The sequence below is a fragment of the Molothrus aeneus genome, chromosome 3, assembly GCF_037042795.1.
Source record: "Molothrus aeneus isolate 106 chromosome 3, BPBGC_Maene_1.0, whole genome shotgun sequence".
NCBI lineage: Eukaryota > Metazoa > Chordata > Aves > Passeriformes > Icteridae > Molothrus > Molothrus aeneus.
The window spans coordinates 23,063,514-23,085,945 of record NC_089648.1 but is presented as its reverse complement, the minus strand read 5'-3'; the positions used below and the strand labels follow the sequence as shown (position 1 = coordinate 23,085,945).

Genomic DNA, 22,432 nt, shown 5'->3' with positions numbered 1-22,432 from the left:
AGAAGTTACTGCTCCTGGAAGCAGATACTCACTTGCACCAGTGAACTTGGGGAGCATCTGTGTAATTTGTTCAGATGTTGATGGTGATTATGTCGGCACCCGGGGAGACCTGTCTACAATTGCCTACCTGCAACCCAGTTTTGTAACCTATTTGCTGGAAGCCAGAGTCCTCTCCAATATTTTGCAGAGAAGTTACAGAAAGCAGCGAGAGATCTTTGGCTTATTTCTGCCCAGCTGCGAGGAGCAGGCTGCCATTTAATGTCCTGTGCTGTGAGTTCAGGACAGAGCGGCTTTATTGGCTCTCCTGGAACTGTAATCGAGCCATGCTCCACTTGTTCCCGAAGCTCTGATAACAGGAAGGTTTTAACACCTCGTTGCACTGCAGAGCCAGGTCTGCCTGTGGCCTGAAAAAGGGTAACAGCCTCCTACACTCCCTCTAATGCTCCAAGAGGCTCAGGAAAAAAGCTGTTTTGTAAAGACATCTGATCTCATTTTCTCTAAGAATCAAAGGATTTACACTAAGAGCTAATTAATTTTAAGTGGATGAGTATTTGACTGCAGATGTAGTATTTTAAGAACCTGAGCATCCTCTTTGAGTTCTAAATAGTAACCCAAATATTAGCTAAGTTATCAAGCTTGATCACTTTCACAAACTGTTACAGTCAACAGGAAGAGTTTCTGGGACCTCTGAAAGAACATGTATGACAGAAAAAGCTGAATAATTCTTTTTAGAAATAAATGTCTCCATGTAAGGGGTAAAACCTTTGCTAAATAATACAAGAGACTGGACTATGTCCCAGAGTTGGAAGTTATAGTGATCACACCATTATCTTCATTGCGTGGCTAGAAATACTGAATTTTGTATGCCTGAGTTTTAGGTAAGACCTAATTCTGCATCACTCATTGTAGTTTCGTACAATCAAGTGGGCAGTAGTTAACAATGCTGCATGTGTGAAGAGCAGGAGAAGGAAATATTTCCCCTATTCATAATGAAAAAAAGGAAATGGTTTTCAAAAATGCTTTATTTAACTTTATTTCCTCTGAAGTATGAAGTTTAGAGCAGCATAATAGCAAGACAGAGTTTCCTACTCTCCTCTCCTTCCCCTAGAACTTTCGATACCTAAAATGAAGAATTATAGCATTTCTCACTAAGGAATAAAAGAAATTAACCAGCATTTCCAGAAACTTCACTTTAGAATATTTTTTCCACAGATCCAGTAAAACTCTACTTGTGAGACTCTAACTCAGTGTGATTACATCTCACCTAATAAGACCTCCAGGCTCATCACCTCCTTTAAATAAGCAGTCAGAGCAATGTGTGCTGTTTTCAGTAGCTCTGCAGAAATCTCCAGCAAAGGGATTTTGGTGTCCCAGCTGCCTGAATTCCCTTCCCAAAGGCCATGAGTGACTCACTAGGGCACCTGACCTGAGACCCAACCAACACAACTTCCAAGCTTCTGATCCTGGGAGGGCTCCTTTCAGTTCCCTAACTGCATCATGAAGTGTCCCCTGTATGGCACACTGGACATCCACAGGGGCTGCTGGACAGGACAAAAAAGGCTCATGCACTGCTGGAGCAGCCTGTGGAGAACAGGGTAAAGCACAGAATCATGGATCACTTGGGTTTGAAAAGACCTCCTAGGTGATGAGCACAACCATTACCCCAGCACTGCCAAGTCCATCACTAAACCATGTCCCTAAGTGCCACATCTACTCCTCTTTTCAATACTTCCATGGATGGTGATTCACACTTCCCCAAGCAGTCTTTCCAATACTTAGCATCCCTTCTGGTGAATAAATGTATCCTAATATCCAACCTGAACCTTCCCTGGTTTTAGGGGACAATGCTGGGGACATTTTCTCTTGCCCTTTAGCCAGTTACTCAGGAAAAAATGGAGGGCACCTCAAGTGGTATGTTTAGGTGAACTCATGGCCTCTGCTGAGGATGCAAGTGGAAAAAACATCTCAGACCACAAACAAACAAACAAAAAAAGCACAACAGTAGCTCTTTATGTTAGCTAGTGCATAAAAAAAGGGGTAAGATTTTGACAAAATAATGCTTATATACATTTAGTCAGACTTATTCTTCCTATTCTGGGAGCACACTTGGGATTCACCCACACACACGGCTTCTCCAAATCCTGTTTTTTCTATCCATCTTCTCTTCAGGCTGTTTCCCTTCTCCTTGGTAGGAATTTAGAAAAGAATCTCTCTGGTGTGAAAACACATTCCCATGTTGTACTCTCCTGTGAGGATATGTTCATGCCTTTGAATTATCCATTAGCAAGTCTCCTTCTAATCACCTTCCTCAGGCGAGAAATGTCCTCTCTGAGCTTTGTATCTGCCTGCCTGAAGTTCAGACATAACAAACTGGTTTATTCTCCCAGTTAGTAACCATCTCTGCCCAAAAGGGCTTCGTTTGATTCAACGATCACAGAAAATGTAATAGTCTTCATAATTAGCCCAGGATCAGGGACAAGAAGTTTTGCTGGGAGTTTCTCAATATGGAGGTGAAGGAAAGCAAAGAAGGCAGATGTCTTTCACATTAAAACATTTCACAGTCTGACCCACAAATACATCAAGTCTCCGGGATCAAATCTAATTGTTCATCACCAAATTTCCCAAACAGTTATCATGTTTCCCAAAGTAAATTAGTCTCATTATAAATGTCAACTCCAGATTGTATTCTGAGCACATGTATATATATGTGAATACCCAGTTCCCTACTAAATGTCATTCATCCATTTTTAGAAACACTTAAATTCAAAATTATTCAGATTTTTATAAGTGCCTCAGTGACAAGGGAACTTGTACTCTTATGTCAGGTGCCACTGACAATCCTGCATCTGTCATTAAATGGTTTGTTTGGTAATTATATGTTGCAGTAAGGTTTTCTACAGAGCCCACAAACCAGACTGAAGTAGAGGAGCTTTGGTGCAGGGAAGCAAGATTAAAAACAAAAATCCAAAAAAATATCTATTTGAAACCATTTTTTCCCAAGCCCTAAATGAAAGATAAATGCAAACCATAGTCCATCTGTGCATGCAGAACCTTTTAAAGCACTTGTTCCGTTCTTTATATATTGCCTTTCCAAATAACTAAGAGAGAGATGGCTAAATGTGGCAATATGTTTATTACCAAAAAGATTGGGGTTTTCCCCCCACAATTTTACATGATATATACTATACACTCCCTAGCCAGGAAGATTTTTTGTTCTGTGTTTACAAGTCTATCATCATGGCAACCTGCTCCACAACTAGAGTTGCTACATGTTGTAGTCATAAAAATAATCAAGATTCCTGACAAGACAGCCCACTAAAAGCCAATTTTGCTTGCATTGAAGTCAACAGCATTCAGTAGCTACCTCAGTAGGAACAGATTCTCATCCCAAGTTATGAAAAATGCCTGCCATCAAAATACACCACTTTGTTCACATAAAAAATACAAGTAAAGACTCTCTTCTCTAAAAGCAAGCTTAGAGCTGCACTCAGAACACAGAGCAATGGTCTCAGCATGGAGCCAGAAGGATTTAGAATCTGTAGAAAATATTTCAAGTTCATTAAATACCCCTAGGATGCAATAGCACAGTGCAAGCCATGAAAATAAATGTTGACACAAAGAAAGCTAGTTTTACATAATTACTATTAATTGTGAAGTTCCTCCTGGGCAGCAAAGGATAACAAGTATAACACCAGGAAAAACTTAATTGCTTTGATTCAGCATCCCAGCAGTATATCCAGAACCTAAAAATTCAAACCAAACCAAAAAAACAAACCAACACTACAACCACCTGAACACAAGTACTTCAAAGAGGTCTTAATTATATTTTAGATCATTAGCCTCCTAAGTCCTCCTAAAGTTTGCTTCCACGCCTCATACTCTTTTAACATTTAGGGTGAATTCTCTTTACTAATTTCTATGCTGACCTCAATTAATTTATTTGCTCACCTGAGATTTCTTGACCAATTATGTACCATTTTTCAAATCAGATGGAACTTTCAAACACACTTTTTTGTTACCAGAATTGCCTTTAAAAATATCTTTCTCTTAATATATTACTAAAAGTTTTGCTTATGGTCACACAAAGTCTCCAGTATTTTGGGTCTCCATCCTATTTCTTCAAATTTCTTGAGACATTAAGTCACAAAATTAAAAATCACCAAAAAAAAAAAAAAATAGTTTACACTCAGTGAAGTCTCCTCAAAAATTAGGCAGTTCTAGTACAACAACAAATCTGCTATTTCACAACTCCAAAGGGCTAACCAATCTCAAAGTCAAGAAATAGGAACCCAATTTTTTTTTTACTCAAAACCTGCAAATTCTGCCTAAAATCTGAGGTTTTGTTCCTGATAAATTGCTGCTCCTGCTCTAAGATGTACTTTACAGTTGTTGGCACCAGCCCACTAGAACAAAACTCCTCAATTGGAAGCCAGCAGTTATAACTAAAATAACTAGTGAACATGTCAAACTACAGAGGAAAATATTACTGTTTCCAGGTTAGCTTTGCTTATATTGAATATTTGACGGCATAATTCTGAAGGAGGAAATAATTATATTCTATATTTAAAATAAACTGAAAACCAGAAATAGGAATAGGCATTAATCAACTCACAATGCCTCATCAAGCAATGCAATTTAAAGATGAAGCCTTGTCAGGCCAGCATTTTACCTGTTCTGCCAGACAGCTTCTTAACACAGCACACAAAGCTTTGTCCCTCTTGAAATAACTTCTAGAACATATACTCACAATATTTCAATAGAGTTAGTAAATATGTGTCTTCAAGCTGTGTTATTTGTACTCTGCTCTCTTCATCTGCAAGCTCCCTATGAGGGATGGTTAGAACATATGGAGCAGGAAGCTGACAAATTGCAAAGTCAAAAGCACCTGGGTAACTCATTAGCACTGTCAGACTTCGAGTCAGGTTTTGCTATTTAATTTTTTAAGCAGATTTTCTAGTGATTGTTCCTAAAAGAATGCAATACAGAAGGCATACATCAAAGAAGGGAGACGAAGTTTAGCGCTTGCTGCTTGTAACATTAACAAATAGCAAAACACACTATAACTGTGCCAGGGAAGTGGCTGAGTCACCATCCCTGGAGCCATTTAAAATATGTGTAGATGTGGTGCTTAGGGACATGGTTTAGTGGTGGACTTGGCAGCGTGGGGTTAATGGTTGGGCTCGATGTCTTAAAGGTCTTTTCCAGGGGAAATGATTTGATGGTTCTATGAACGCAGCTGCTGGAAGGAAAAACCTTTCCAGCTATATGAAAACAGACACCAGCATGACTAAGCAGGCATCATAAAAGACCTTATGGTGCCAGAACACGCTGGTGCGCGTACTTGACAGCATTTCGGAGTTCGGGTGGGTTTCTCGGGAAAACCGGGAAACAAACGGAGAACGGCGACTAACCGCGCCCTCTCGTGGTGGCACTGTAGGACAGCCAGAGACCGCGGGATTCTCCCGCTGGCAACGGGGACATTTATTACAGTCTCTCTAGAAGTATGTTTTAGAAGATGACAAATAGGCTTAAAAATAGTAGCGCTTAATATCATTCTCATTTTTTAAAAAACCCTCAATTTTTACTACACAATTAGACGACTATTCATTTATTTGGATACACCTAAATGTGCCTTAGAAATCTCAGCTGATAAAGTAACTTGGCAGCAAGAACAACCCATAAAATGCATGCGTCTAGAGCGACAAAACGGAGATGGGAAAACATTGGTTTAACCTGGACGCCCTTTTAAAGACAAACCTGAGTGACAAATCTTTGGCATTGGTTTGGAAAAGACATACTTAGCTACCCTTTCTCCTGATAACTTGGAAGCATCTCATTGAAAGTGAGAGCTGTGTCTTGCCTGCTTTTAGCCCAAGATATTCCAGATGTTAATGAGCCTAGAAAATACCTCACTTTGGAGAACTGTCATATTCGGGTTAAAAAATTAATTTTAAAAACCGTCAGTAGCGGAAATTAACTCCCTGTACTTGATGCAGCCAAATGAAATTGAAGCTTTAGAGTTCAGACAGGGTCGGAGCAGCTAATAATTGCTTTAATCTTGAGAACAGGTGCAGGACACAGGAACATAGGAAGCTGCGGGAGCAGAGATCTGAGACCAGGATGGGCAGAAGCAGGGAAGAAGACTGCACTTGGCTCTTCCTGGTGTCCATGCACTATCTGAGGAGGAAAAAGAGAAGAAAGAGTCTCGCTATCCAGATGCGTCCGGCGGAGGGCCGGGGCGGATGGGCTGTGACGAGGAGGGGAGCCCGGCGCTGCGGCCAGCGCTGCCCGCCGCCGCCCTGCCCTTGCCGGGCACCGGGACCGCCCGGCGCCCCGGCGGGCAAACAAACGAGCTGGGAAGGACAGGCGCTGGCCGTCGGCTGCCGCGAACAAGGAGCGAGCTGCATCGTGCTCACACACTTCAGTTCGAGCTTTCCTTGGGCGGGAGAAAACGCCCACAAAGTGTTACTTGCGTTTAGTGGACAACTTGGAGCCAGCGCCGCTTGGCGGGGCGGACAGCGGGGCCGGCGGGCCCCGGCGCTGCCCAAACCCCGTGCCGGGAGGGGTGCCGGAGGGCGGCGGGCAGCGGGAGTCCCGCTCCGCTCCGTGTGCGCGGGCGGGGAGGAGGCGTGTCCCCACCCCGCCGTCGCCGCACCGCCCCTCGCTCGCCCGCCCGCCCGCCGGCACCGGCGGAGCGCAGCGGAGCGGCGCCGGGCGCGGAGCTCCGCGGCCCCGCCATGCCCGCGGCCGCGGCCCCGCTCCCGCCCCGGCGGGGCCCCGCGGAGGCGCCCGCCCGCCGGCGCTGAGCCGCGCCCGCACCTGCGAGCGGCATCGCCCCGCTGCGCTCCTGCGCGGCCGCCGGGGCGCCCGCGGCCGCGTCTCTCCCGCTGTCCCTCCCCCCCTGCCTCCCTCCCCGCCCGCTGCCCGCCCCGTCGCCGAGCGGGAGCCGCCAGCGGTGCGCGCAGAGCCGGAGCCGGGGCAGCCGCTGCCGCCCGCGCTGCCCCCCGCCTCGCCGCCCTGCCCTGCCCTGCTCTGCCCGCCGTTCCCCTCCTCCGTCCCGCCCAAGCCATGAACTTTGGCCGCGGTCCCTCGGTGGTGTTGAACGTCGGGGGCACCCGGTACTCCTTCTCCCGGGAGGTGCTGAAGGATTTCCCGCTGCGCCGGGTGAGCCGCCTGCACGGCTGCCTCTCGGAGCAGGACGTTCTGGAGGTGTGCGACGACTACGACCGGGAGCGGAACGAGTACTTCTTCGACAGGCACTCGGAGGCCTTCGGCTTCATCATGCTGTACGTCCGGCACGGCCACCTGCGCTTCGTGCCGCACATGTGCGAGCTCTCCTTCTACAACGAGATGATCTACTGGGGGCTGGAGGGCTCCCACCTCGACTACTGCTGCCAGCGCCGCCTCGACGACCGCATGTCCGAGACGTGCACCTACTACGCGGCGGAGGAGCCGAATGGCCGCCCCGAGGGCAAGGGCCGGCGGCCCCCCGGAGCCGAGGGCAGGAAGTGGCTCGAGAGGATGAGGAGGACTTTTGAGGAGCCCACGTCTTCCGTGGCCGCCCAGGTCCTGGCCACCGTCTCCATCCTCTTCGTCATTGTGTCCATGGTGGTGCTGTGCGCCAGCACCCTGCCCGAGTGGCGGGCGCCGGAGAATCGCAGCGTGGAGGAGCAGAGCAGGTACACAGCAGAGTCAGTGAGGGAGCCCTCAGGGTAGGAGGATCCTTTATTTTCCCGCTGTCCGGTCCCCGTGTGTCCCGTCCAGTGTGTCCTTCCTGCCCCTTGTCTTGACGGTCCGTGGCTGTAGCCTCCACCGGCGGAGATCGTCTGCGCGCCTTGACAGCCCGGCCCTGAGCTGGGGCCCGGGGAGGGATGGCGGGGTGTCGGGGCAGTGGCGCTGCTCCGCAGCTCCGGCTCCCCCGGGCTCTGCCGGGCACCCGCGGCCCCGAGCGCAGGGGACGGGCTGGGGCCGGGGACAGGCTCGGGTCTGGGCAGGCTGGAGGAGCGGGGACATCGGGATACGGCTCCTCTTGGCAGGGAGGGTGCCTCCCTCCGTGAAGGCTCTTGGAGCTCTTATTGCCCCCTTTAAGGAGACACGGGACCACAGAGAGAACTTCAGACACTCCGGAAATCAATTGATGCCTTACGATTGTGCGAAAAAAAAAAAAAAAAGGAAAATAATCCCCCAAAAGAATGAATTCCCTTGTCTTTTCCTTTGGGAAAAAACAAATCCTGTAAGTACTCTGCATGTATTCGTACAGGTCCTTCTGCTAGAGCAGATGCAGCGCCTGTTACGATTGTGCTCCGGTAAAATCCGGGATGTGGGAACAGCCTTACCCCCGCTCCTCCCTTTACATCTCAGATTCTCTATATGGGGAACACAGGAGATGATCAAACTGTACATCAAGCTCTTGCAAATGCATCATTCAAGCACCCCAGTGTAAAAAACGTAACAGATGTTTACATTTCCTTTAAAACTGTTGCAGAAAACAGGGCATGGGGTATAAAGCTCAATCCTGAGCTTTACTAGTAAGAACAAACCCTTTTCCATCTTCTTGTGACCTCAGATTAGAGTTACATTGATGCAACTCTTGCACTCTTCTGTTCCCTCTCTCTCCTTCTTCTTCCCTGTTCCCTAGAGAACAAAATTGAGACCAGTCTGGTAGAATTTCTCCCATAAATAAGACTGACATATAAAGAAAAAAGTAAACATTTCTGGTATTTGCTAGCTTCTCCCTTTTTTAAAAACAGACAGGATATTCAACAAAAAGTTTTCAGCTTCTCCTCTTCTAAAAGGGCACTACCGTGAAATTGCAGCCTTGTCATTATGAAATCATCATCTTTTACCATAGAGTTAATTGGAATGTGATATATTATATCTTAGTAGCCAGATTAATTCCTTGGAAAGTATTTTCATAGTTTCCATTAGCTTAATGGAAAACTGCACCTGTATTTCTCATTGTAGTTGAGCCAAAGAATTAATTGTATGAACAAAAAGAAAGCAGATGCAGTGTGAGAAGCTGTTGATTCCTGCTTAGATTCAGATATGTCAAAAGAGGGTCCTAAAGGCTGTTCCAGTTAAAAAGCTTAGCAAGGTTATTTCAAAGAGGAGCTTCTGTGGGTGACCTCTGTACAGCAGCAAATTGCTGACATACTCCCAAGAGGCATGGGAAAATAGATGCAACACTCCAACAGCATTAACCGCATAGGTCATGTCTTTGTTCATGTCTTCATGGTGTGGGAATCAACCACAAGTTTTCTCTTGCAAAAAAGAGTTCAGCTTGGAGAGGAACATGGCATAGGATGTGTAATTTTTCTTCATAGTGCCTTTGTCTTCAAGATCCTGATTTTACTCTTCTGAACAATTGCGTCTTGTACACCAGGTGTTAGAAGTATTAGGTCCTAAGTACTTGTAGGTGCAGTATAGACAAACAGTTCCCAGGGCAGTGAAGGCTCCTTTTAGAACCAGGACGACTACCAATGATGGGGTGAGTTTCTTCTGTACTAGCTGTAGTACTCCATGTTATTGCAACAAAAAACAGAAAAGTTTCTACCAGCTGAAAAGTTTCTACCAATGTCAGAAAAGTCTGTCGCATATAAACACCAGTACAGACTGGGTCATCTAAACCATGCACTGACTGCACAGGAACCTTTCCCAGTCTGATGGCAAACACATGGAAAACAGACACAAATGTGTGCCCCTCCGTCCACAGGTGACCACCAAGGTGGAGCCACTCCTCTCTTTTGCACATGCTGCTTCATTGCTAAAAAGTCTGTTATAGTTGGAAAAGAGTGTGTTAGCTACAGCTGCTTTTAAGTGAGCTGTCCAGTTTAGTTGTCACTACTGACGTGTGCCATAGCATTGGACCTAACATGCCCAGTTGTCATCTGACTTTATTTGCCCTTATGTGTTTATGATTACCTTGTAGTTATTTCATTTAAAAATAGTTGGCTTTGCAAAATTTAAGTAGCTAAATGGTTTTATTTGAAAACCTGACCACGGAAATCCTATGGAAGTTTCTGGGATTGCATACTCTGGCAATACAATCCCTCTTAGGTGAGAAGGTTTTTAAAAATCTATCCACTTGTTTCTGACACATTTAAAAGTTTGAAACCAAATTCTGTCATTTGTTTATTAAGCAGTGTTCCTCATCAAAATAAAGAAATTCTATCTAACATAGTAATACAAAAATTTAATTTTTTTTCCCAAGAGAAATTGTTATCTTACTGCCGTACAGAAGTGAGTTTTGACTTGCATGGCACTGTAATTACTAGTACAAAAATTGCACATTATTCAAAAAACGTATTTTGAGAAGTTTTAGGAGTGAAAATTGAATGGGCTTAATCTAGAAATGCTTAATCTGTAGATTTGGATGTAGTCAGTTATTCAGCTCAGCATAAGCCACGGAGGTGAGGTGAGAACACCTCAGGAAACCCAGCAACTCTGATATTTTCAGTCTCTCACAATAAGCCTCCCTGCCCTTGCCTCAGTGTGTTATGTCAGAAAGGTGCCACATGGACAATTTCTGTGGCTGACTCCCATGGTAACCACTCCCAGAACTGCTTTGGACAGCTGTGCTGAAAGCAGCTGACCAGCAGTGTGCCTTCAGCTTTCCTGGACATCATCTCAGCAAGTGAGGGGGTCATGAATTCTGGCATCTACAAAAAATGAGGTTTGCAGTGAGGGCTACTGGGGCTGCCAGCTGACACCAGATGTATTTGTTTTCCATGTATGAGCACCCTTTCAGCAGAAGAAGAATTAAATCCACCAAACTTTTTTTCACAAAGCACTATGTTGTTATGCCTTTTCATGGTGATCACACTCTCAAAGGATGAGCAGCCCATGGCTATTTCTGATCCTTTGGGATAACATCCTTTAGAAGGCAACAGAGAAGTCCAGGAGTAAGCTTTATTCAAGGAGAGAGGGATGGGAAATCTCACCTCAGAGTTTCACAGATAGTACAGACACTGCAATACAATTCCCTGATTGCAGAGGAATTGCCTTTCCCAGGCCTGTTCTCAGGATGAGGGATGAGTTATTAAATTTATTTCATTTTAAGATTTTTGCTCTGTTCCCTGCCTTGGCAAGTTCCACTTATCAGAGCTAAAGATTTGCATTAGATTTGCAGAGTTTAGGAGCAGACAGCAGGAATGCCTTCTGTTGCTTCTGGCAATTTCAAGTCATCTTTGCTGTCCTCTGAACTGTGCCAACAGATGCATACTGTGAGTCTCTGCTCAGGGACCTGTCCATACACTGATTGGGAGTGTAATCTTCTAGGGAGAGCTTCTCAAGCCTGTAATAGGAAATCATTTGAAGCTGCTTGACTTACTGCCAGCACAGTTCTAGCTACCTGCCTTAAAACTATTTTTCTAATGCTGAATACGAGTAGCTTCTTAGCACTAAGAAGAGATGGTTGTCCCCTTTCCACTTGATAATCATGATTAGGTTTGTACTGAAATAATCACTGACTTATCAAGCCTACATGATTTCTGTGTTCTTAAGCAAAAGCAAATAAACACGGTAGTTTCTCCAAACAGCATCTCTCATCAAGAGCCTGTGGGCTTTTTTTAATCTTTGCAAAATATCAGCCTAAAAAACTGCATCTGAGTTTTAGACATACAAAAAATATTATTTCTTTATAGTAGTGGAATTTCAGAACACCTGAATGTTCATGTTTAACATCTCTTCAAAAAACAGTAATAACTCCTTTCCTGGACAAGATCTAACTTGATGTGATAGAAACAAAAATGTGATAACATTTTTACTGGTTTTCGGTTAAAACAGTGGGCTGAAGGTAAAGAATGGAACCAAAGATCTAGGTTAAAAACACAGGCATGGATTCTTCTATTGAATTTACCAGTTCTTTGAAAAATAGAGGTGAAACAAAGAACAGATGTACATCACTGCCTGGGTGCAGCCAAGCCTTAAACTCACCAGGGCTAGATACCAGTCATGTTCAACACAGAGGGTAAAGATGCTGAGGATCTCAGGGCTCAAGATGTTTGTATCCAGGTCTCCTCTTCGAGCTGTGAAAGGGATTTGCCCCTTCCCTGAGGAGTGATGGGTCATTACAGCCTCCCACACAAAGCACTAGAGTTTAATGCATGACAACATATAATTCCTACCAAAGCAGGGGCAGAATGGGAAAAAAAAAGACAGCAGGGTTTTTAATTCAGGGAAACTGGCTGTTCTGTGGCCTTTACTCCACAGTTAGTAGTGAGAAGGAAGCCCTTGATTTCAAAAGAATTTAAAAACTCCGAACATTTGCTGAAATCACTTAGGAGTCTTCCTGAGCAGGAATTTGATCATTCTAGCTACTGCTTGGACATTTTGCCGGTTTTATGTGCTTTACATGGAAATGGGCTTTAGCAGCAATTTAACAAATCAGTGCTGACAGTCTTTAGTCCTGTCATATACTGTCTTTAACCATATCATCTGTTTTCCTCGTGTGTCCTGTTGCTGTGTATGTTTTATTTACAAGCTTAATAGATAATAATGCCACTAAGGAATATTTTGGCTCGATTTCAGCCAACTCACCAGGGGATATTGAAAGTCTATGAATTGGCAATCTGAGGCAAAGAATATTGCTAAGTTGAAATTCTAAGATAGTTACAACATAGTTTTCTTTTTTAGTAATAACAAACTAAATTTGTTAGTGATTGAAAAAGATTATTTCTGAAATGGTTTAACTCATTGTACATAAAGTAGCTTATTCTGAGAGAAAGTTATCAAATGGAACAGAAAACTGAACAGTGATGGGATTACAGTAGGAATGAGGCTTACAAAGGCTTGATTTTCTGTTTATGGACAAAAGATTCATTAGAGCAATCTTGAAGGACTGCTAAGTACCAAGCCGCTTAAAATTCTGTGAGAAAACCTCTCTTTTATGTGCTTCCGTCTGGGAAAATGAACAGTAAATTTGAGCAGGAATAGCCTGTTACTGAATAAAAATTAGGACTTAGTATTTTCTGTGATTATTCATAAAATTTGTGGGGAATCTTCAAGGAAATACTTCATGGCTTTGTTTTTGATTCCCCCTCTCCTTTTTGGGTTCCAGCTATTTTAAAACTGAAAAACCCAACGAACCAAAAACTGTGATGGAAGTTTATAAAGTAGGTACTACATTTTTACCAAATAAAGGCACTATTTAATTATATAGTTATAGATTTTAATACAGCAGTATTCCAAACATAGACAATAAAAGCATTCCATCCTGTGAATATGCAGAAAATATTTAAAGAACTGATTATGAAAAATACAGGTACTTTGGTCTTCTGAGTATATGCCTTTTATTTGGCTTTAACTTCATACTCTGTTAAGTTCTCTTAAGGACTAACTGTTAAAATTGCTTTCCTTATTAGATGTTATTTATCCACTGATAAGGTTAACTATAAAGATAAGTCACTGCAAGGAGAGGGAGACTTGATCTGTAAGTGGAAATGTAGGATGTAGCACACCAGATTTCCCAACATGCCAGAGGTTTCTAGTTTTTCTCACCAAAGCACTCATTTTTGTATGATTCACCAGTACTGCCAAAATCCATCTACATAGGCAAAAAAGGAGTGACAAGAGAGGAAAAATGAAAAATGTTTCACTGATGGCTGAAAAGTAATAGAGGAAGGAAAAAATAAGGGACACCCTTCTTCATTGTCTTCTCCCCAGCCAGGGGAAAGAAGGATGGATGCAAAATGGAGAAGTGGAAGTGCAAACTAAAATGGAATGGCATTAATGTATCCCCCACTGCCTTGATCTCGCTTTGTCATTTTTGCACCAATGATGTTCCTTAGCTTGCTTCAAATCTGTTCTACAAGAAAATACTTCTTCAGTCCTTCTTACTGAAGTATAACTGATTTAAAGCATTTCTTGTCCCAGGAACTGCCAGAGTAAAGAATGGATTGATCATATTTCATGGACTTTTACTTGTACAACTATTCCCCAAAGTTATATGACCACTGAATCGATATTGATTCATGAAGAAAATTTCTACTGTATCAGAACAATCAGAACCTAACTTCCTTAAATCTCAATCCAGAGATAACCTGTCTAAGGGGTGGCAAAATGGAAGAGTCACATTTCTGACATTATCAGGGCATCAGGAGGAAATAGCAAGTGAAAAAGCTTTAAATTGTATAACAACAAACTTCTTTTTCATTTAAATGCTTCATGTCTTAGGAGACAGACAACACTACCAGAGAAATCTCGTAAAATGCAAAGAAATAGTCTGTTGGAATTGTTGAATATTCCTGACTGCAACTTTCTATTCTCTTTTAATGGTTACATGAGATCTCAACTAGACAACATATAAGTACATTTGGACATCATCAGTTTGTCCATTACCACGATCTTGCTCTTTGATTATACTGGGGAAATCTTAGGGATTTCCTCACCATAAGTAAAAAAGGATTTAAGAAAACTTACCCGTTAAGCTTTTTTCCTTGATTTTTTTTTCTAACATAAAGGAAGTTTCAAAAAGCCTAATTTTTAAGAGAACACCTAATTCTTAAGAGCAAACTGGTTTTGAATTTCAAAAGTCTTTCCATCAAAAGGTGCTAACATGAACTAGTGTTCTCAAAGCCCTTTATGCAGAAAGACCATTTGCTTACAGAACTTTCATTGTTACTTGTAAAAAAAAAGAAAAATATGGTCCAATTTTATGTGACTAAATATTTAAGTAATTAATTTATGTTCATTTAAATTTACTGTGGCTAAAATAACAATGTGCCTTATGACTTTACATCAAGTGACTGTTACTGTTTCTTCCAATTTTAGCTTAAAATTAAAGAGAATTAATTTTAAAAATTAATGAAAAATAAACAAAATTTTAGTGTGTAAAATGTCTATGAAAAAGTTAGTTTAAAGGGTCTATAATTACATCAGTTAGAGAAGAATACTGTCTTTCTAACAGGCCACGATCTTATTAATAACAATAGATTTCAGAACTGGTTAGAAATTATGCAGATGGGTTAGGGAAGAAAAATTCTAGGTTTGAAATGACAGTTGGATTTTCACTTGCAAATCAAAATGTTTCAACAGACACTACCTTGTTAGAGTCCTTGCAGTAGCAAAAAACTCTGGTTGTATTTCCTGGCAGTATTTTTCAATCTCTGATCTCACACCACTTTGGTTTCAGAGCTGCTGATAAGAGAAGGCATCAGTGATGAGCTTTTTCTTTGCTTAAACTGTTGGTTAAAAAGATAAATGGAGAAATGAGGGGAAGGTTAGCTTCCATGTCCTCATGTATTAAAAAAGTGAGCACAGTCTGAAGTCTTAGGGAGATTTGTGGCCACATGCACAACAGTTACTAAATAATATTTGAGCAAAATTTTTTTCTTCTGTTTCTACCTTCCACTGGTTTCAAGTTGAGATATTCTCAAGTCTCATTCAATGCACTGGGACTTGAAAATATTTAAGAACATACTGAAATCCTCTTCCAGGATTTCTTCTGCATTTGGCAAGAAGAGGATCTTGCCTATTATCTTAACATCTGTTTACCTTGACATTTTTGCTGCAATGTAGTTTAGGTGGACTTACATTTACAGCAAAAGAGAAAATACAGTAATGCAAAGCATAGTGGTAAATGGGAGGACACAAGCTTAGTAGTTTATGGATGCAATACTGAAAAATAAAATACCTTCTGTATAGTGGCAATACCTATAAAGGTCTGAATGTAGGTAAGCCCCTGTTTGGGATGCACATCAGATAGACTGGTTTAGGTTGGTTCCTAAAGAATTAATGCATGAATCATCCAATGCAAATACTTATTTCTGCCTGTTCCATCTGCACTTCCATTTTAGTTTAGCAGTCTGGTTCTATACATTACTGTTCATATCCAGACAGTTCACTGATCTACAACCCTTGGCATTCCCAAGTGGATCAGGCCTCACAGAATTAGAAAAATTAAAAAAAAAAATCCCCCAAAACTCAATCAACAACAACAAAAAAACCCCAATCCAAACCCAGCTGCTCTAGATAAGGTTACGCATTGGCATTGATGTCCTATAATTTCCTGTAGGATTCCAGTGTTTGTGGGCATATTTGCCCAGTACTATGACTAGTAGCAATCCATAATTCAAAGAAAATGATCAGTGAGTGAGTTCTTAGCAATTATCAGTTTAAACTTTCACTAGATCCTCAGGTTGATTGCTGAAATCCAGTGGCAGGTTCAGGATAAGGATGGCATGGCTTTCTGTTTGTTGTCTGTGAAAGTCTATGTGTCACTTTGGTAATATCTGTGAACAAACAAAACATCCCCTGAAGACTTTGCACAAAGCATAAATGCTGTCCTTTGTTTCTTTTGGCAGGATAATTGAAGCTATCTGCATAGGCTGGTTCACTGCAGAATGCATTGTGAGGTTCATCGTCTCCAAAAACAAGTGTGAGTTTGTCAGAAGACCTCTCAACATCATTGATTTACTGGCAATTACTCCTTACTACATCTCTGTTCTAATGACAGTTTTCACAGGGGAAAATTCACAGCTTCAGAGGGCTGGAGTCACCTTGAGGGTCTTAAGAATGATGAGAATCTTTTGGGTGATTAAACTGGCCCGTCATTTCATTGGCCTTCAAACACTTGGTCTGACTCTGAAGCGTTGTTACAGAGAGATGGTGATGCTACTTGTCTTTATCTGTGTTGCTATGGCAATTTTCAGTGCACTTTCACAGCTTCTTGAAAATGGGCTGGACTTGGGAACAAAGAATAAGGATTATGCCAGCATTCCTGCTGCTTGTTGGTGGGTGATCATCTCAATGACCACAGTTGGTTATGGTGACATGTGTCCCATCACTGTCCCAGGAAGGATTCTTGGAGGAATTTGCGTGGTTAGTGGCATCGTTTTATTAGCCCTGCCAATCACTTTCATTTATCACAGCTTTGTGCAGTGCTACCATGAGCTCAAGTTCCGATCTGCTAGGTACAGTAGAAGCCTCTCTGCTGAATTCTTAAATTGACCCAACTTACATTCTGTTGTACTTACTTGCTAAGCTTTGTCTTAGAAGAGAACGGTGGAAGGTCCCTTCGCGTGTCCTCTTTGACTGGATGGTCCTGTGGAACAACATTCTCACCAGCCCGGAGAAAGCCCGTCACCATTCAGACAGGAAGGATGTCCATCTGCCTTGAGTACCTTGCACGGAGAGGGAGTGATGTTTCAAATTTGAGAGAACAAAATTAACCAAAGAGGATTCAGAAGTCCTCACCCAGACCAGTTTGGTGTTCAGTTTGCCTTCCCACAAAAAAAGCAGAACAAAAAATGGGCGTAACGCTGAGATCCGTCATTCCTATAATTATATCCTAAACCGTTCTTAGCAATGTGTAGCAGAAATTTTTCAAATATTCCAATATCTAAAGGCTTCACAGAGGCATTGATACTTCAGGCAAGAAGCTATCTCCACTTTTAACTCAGATAACCAAATTATCTGCTGAAGGAGAATCACTGCTACTTTTGTGCTTTGCAACAAAGTAGAGCTGGTTCTGTGACTCAGGAAAGATGAAGAATATAGGTCTATAGGACAGAAAAAAACCTTGAGGCCTGATTCTGATCTTTGAGGAAGCACACAAATCTTCTGTAAACCCAGTGAAGTCAGTGGCATTTCTCTGAATTTGAGAGTTCACAAAGAAGTGCAAGAAGTGAATCTCTGAATGTTGTAAGCAAGGACTTCTTTAGGTCACAATTAATTTCTTCTCTAGAACCAAGCTGTAAGTAGAAGCGAGTATTGTATTTTACAAAGATCAGCATAAGAAATCAGGGATTGATATAGATATATATTTCCTGGTAGGTTAGTGGGGGAGCTCTCCAAATTTTATATACATTCAGCTCAACTCCATCCACCTGAAGTTACATTCTTATAAGCATAGATTTTCCCTCCCTGAACTCCTCCCTGCCCCACATATCTTAAACATAGATATCATAGTGAGAGTTCTCTTAAGACAAATTTTAAAATTCCATCATTTGAAATAGCCTGGAGCAAGCACTGGAAAACAAGAGTACCTGCTCCCTGTCAGATGGGACTCTTCATCATCTTAAATTCTGCAATCCTTACTGAAGAATATACCTCAATGGAAGTTTTAAAAACAACTGTAAAAAGCCCAGAGCATACCAAAGAAAGTAAAATATAGAAGTGTGAGTTGCACTTGGCAAAATGGTGTATTCTCCAACATTACTAGAAAATGAAAATGAATCAAGTTAGGTTCTGAAGTATAGTTCACTACATTTCTTGTGTAGTACTGCTTAATAGCATTGTTCAGTATAATTCTGAAGTGCTGCTATATAGAAATGTGCAGTTAGATACTAAAATACATCAAGGTACAGCTTTATAAATTTGGGTACCAATAAACATCAACAGGGAGCTTTCATGCTAACATGGAAGTTCAGAGTCATCAGCACAGCTGAAATTCGTGTGCTTGCCTGAAAATACTGCGTTTACTCTTACTGTGCTGTAGAGGCATCTTTTATCTTTTATATAAGTAACTGTGAAAGGCTTTAGAAGTGAAATGAGTACCACCTAGAAAACACATCCCTGGAATTGCTCACTCAAATAAACCTGCCACATTGACCAGTAACCAGTATATTGAAGGTTCTTCCCTGAGACCACAAAGAGTCATTATTATTTTAAGTGGTCTTAGTCTTAAGTAGTCTTTACATTGCAATCACAATTTTTCTGAAGACCTGGAGAGAATTTTAGTAGCCTTCCTACAAACTAGCTTGACTTTCCCTTCAAGACTCCATTGTTGAGTGCTGTTACAACCATACCTCTGTTTCTTGCCACTAGTGCGTTCAAAGGTTAGCTCTGTAGTTCCCTACACTATTATATATTTATGCCTTTTCTATCAAAATCATGTTGCTCAGAAACCTGCTCCAGCAATCCACAGAGAGGTGAATGTGAGATCAGCAAAAATTCCTTCTTAGGTGAGATTCACAGCTGATGTTAGTTAGGCAAGTTGTGACTTCAGAGACACTTAGATGTTTTACAGCCGTGGAGCTGCTGGCTCTGTATTCCTGCATGTGTACCTATATATATCCTGCATATATTATATATTATAGTCAGTTGAAATGTTTGGGGTTTTTTTATTCCTCACAAAAAATTTCCTCCCTGACAAAATTAAAATTTCAGACTTTAATCCAAACATAGATGTTGAAGAAAATGACATTTTCATCTTCTAATGAAAAGTTATTTTGACAATATCAAAACCATTTCTAAGTATAAAACTGCTATTTTTTTTTCTATATTGCTCCAATTTTTTTTAATTTTTTAGCTAAAATAGATTCAAGACCCCACCTAAGAACTTAGCCCTACATATTTTCATATGCTGTTTTGAATGCTTGGGAAAAATACTGTTTGTCACAAAACTCCTTAAAACTTATTTTGTCTTTTGTCCATGTGTTGTATTTAACCAAACCAATGCTCTAAGATACAACCCTCCTCCACAAAAAGCCCAAACCATCATCATGACGACAATAACCTCAAATCCATACGGAATGTGAATATAAAGTATGTTGCAATCTCGATTTAAAAAAAAATGGCTTTCAGCACCACCTATAAATCTAATCTTTAGATGCCTGTACAAAGGAAAAACATAAATTAGTGCACATAATAACTTGTGAATACCAATTTGCACCATGAATCATTTTTGCATAAGCAATTAAGGACAGGAAGTTTTCAACGATCCAGGCTATATATGGTATACAAACAAAATGTTTCTTCCTTTATGAAGTGTTTTTTTAGATGAAGAATCCTTTCCCAGTGTAAAAACATAAATCTAATGAAAATAACTGTGTAAAGGAATAAGTCTGTGGAGATTATCTTAAGTCATACTATGTTTTTTTGAACAGTTTGTGTTCAATTTTTATATGGCAAAATGTGAACAGAATGACCTAATGTTCTTTTTTAATTTGAGTTATAATAAAACATTTTCAAACTGCTGTATATAAGCCCACAAAGGAGAGATCCTGCAGTGGGTTTTTTGGTGTTTGTTTGTTTGTGGGTTTTTTGGGTTAATTTTTTTCCTTTCTCTTTTTATTGTATGTTGTATGGTTATCAGTGTGTAGACTTTATTTTCCTTACAAACCAAGTTGAAATAAAGTAATCTTCATGGTAGCCTTAAATCAGAATTTTATAGGGTAATTAGGATGCCTGACTTCTAGAAATGTATGTCATCTTATTTTCAACAGACCAGTGGTTGTTTAGTGAACTTTACAAAATATGAATTATATGCGTAGTCAAAAATAAGCACATTTTAAAACAGTTAAAACTGTTTTATAAAATATTCTGGAAACCATGTTTATGCAGACAGGGGGTGCAGCACTCTATTTCAAAGTGCAGCATTTCAAAGCCAAAAGCCAAGTGAAGGCAAGCTGGCTCATCTCTAATCTCTCTATGTTTGAACCCTATACAATAAAAGACTTGATGGGCAGTTTCTCTTGGAAACATTCACATCTGGAACAAATTAAATGAAACATGAATAGAGTAAAAAAAAATGAAGACAGCTTGTACAATTGTGATCCAGCATTTTGATTCATCTAAAATGGAAACCAATGTCAATGACTTTTGAACTGCCAAGGTAAATCATACATTATATACTAGGTTCAAACCCTAGGACTGATTTATTGGAAACTATATATTGGCTGTAATCCTTCAAGGTACTGTGTGTCACTTAAAAGTACTTGATCATTAATGAAGTCCCTGAAATGGAAAGCTCTCTAGGGTATTTTCCTTCTAAAGTTTTACATGAACCATCATGCCAAATATCACACACAATGAATGGAAGTTTGGTTGACTGATGATATTAAACAGTCTTATCAGCATAGGGATGAGCCATAGAAAAAGTGATATTCTTATTGTACAGTGGCTTATACTGGTGTCCATAGCAGAAAGTTTGAGAAAGATTAAAATCCTGGTGATTTTAACAGGTACAGTTCCTATCTTGATATCCATGTATTTAAAAGAAAAGGCGCAGTTTTTTCATATAATGTATTCAATTCATACCTGTAAAGGAATTGATGTTCCTATTCCAAAGGAAAACTGAAGTCCTCATTGTTACAACACACCACATCACCTCATGGGTTCAAAACACTGGTCTCTTCCCTTTTGGGTAACAACTACTCTTATCAGATCTGAACACCTTCCAGGAAGTGGACATATGCACACACCAGCCAGCTCAATTCAGCAGCCAAACCCTGCCAGTTTCCTGGGAACCAGCACAATGAACAAGGTCTGCTATGCTCTGAATTTTATCTGACCTAAGAAGTTCAGGATCACTTGAAGTTTTTAGAATTATTATTTCAGATGAGCTACTAAGGAGACACTTGTTGAGAAGTTAAATAAGCTGTGCATAGCAAAAAAAGATACTGCTTTATAAGAAAGTTTTCACTAATTAAAAAAAAAGGAAACTAGCTCTCATTTTCTGGTTTTTGTTTGTAAAGGCAAATATGCAAGTCAGGATATGTGATGATAATTAAAATTGCTATATAAAACAGATACCTGTTTAAAATACAGAGACTCAGTGTGAAAAGTCTTCCAGCTTTGCTAGAGCTATAACAGCTTCTAGTAGCTGAAAAGCTGTCCCAGCCCACACAGAGGAACAACAAAACACTGGTTTCACTGTAAAAAAGTGCAACACAAATTAGGGAGTGTGTTTCAGACAACAGACAGGTTAGGCATCAACAAGCTGCAGTGAGCAATCAAGACTGACAATCTGCTTGACAATAAATCTTAAGAGCCACAGAAGAAGAAGAATATAAATCTTTGGTCAAATTAATAAAATACAAATGTTTGGAACTACACATTTTAGAGTCCTTTATTCTTTACAAATGCAAAGGTTTATCATTTCACAGATCCTTAATTTTATATATTGTCTGATTATCTGTAATGAAAAATGTACTCTATAATTTGAAAAGATAATAAATGTGGAGGGTTTTATGTGAATACAGAATTAATTAGATAAAATAATGTAATAAAATTTGCTGGTCTTGTTGCCACACTTCGTGGACTAGTGGTCAAAACACAAATGTTTATAAAATGTGTTCTTATGAACAACTGAATTCTATGGCTATCCATATTGGTACTGCAAAAACTTTAACAATTTTTGGCTACTCAGAAGTTTGCCATTTAGAACCCAGGAATTTTAATCAATATAAAATTTCAATATTTGATCCAGAAGTAAGTCTGAAGCAAAAAGTTAAACATCCACAGGGTTATTCTTCAGCAACTGAAGATCTATCATAATTATGGACTGTCAAAACAAAATGAAAAGCAGCCATGTAACACATACATTATTCCTCAGGGATTATTTTTAAAAATTAATCTGGAAAAATTCATTGAATTTGGTTTCAAGTTCACTGATTTTTTTTTATATTAAAACAAACAACCCAAACCAACCCCAAACATCAACATGGTATTCAGTCTGGAATGTCAACACAACCAAAAATTTCAGCAGTGT

General features: G+C 40.7%; 1 protein-coding gene across 2 annotated transcripts; it reads left to right on the top strand.

Annotated features, from left to right (window-relative positions):
• Positions 1-6,966: 6,966 nt before the first annotated feature.
• Positions 6,967-21,774, top strand: KCNG3 (potassium voltage-gated channel modifier subfamily G member 3). 2 transcript variants are annotated; one of them, XM_066546493.1, is made up of 2 exons: positions 6,967-7,679; positions 16,302-21,774. In XM_066546493.1, exons 1-2 carry the CDS (start codon positions 7,069-7,071, stop codon positions 16,945-16,947), a joined length of 1,257 nt encoding a protein of 418 aa, XP_066402590.1. In that variant the 5' UTR covers positions 6,967-7,068; the 3' UTR covers positions 16,948-21,774. The 2 variants fall into 2 exon arrangements, with proteins under 2 accessions (XP_066402590.1, XP_066402589.1); XM_066546492.1 differs by having other exon boundaries at positions 6,967-7,712.
• Positions 21,775-22,432: the final 658 nt, after the last annotated feature.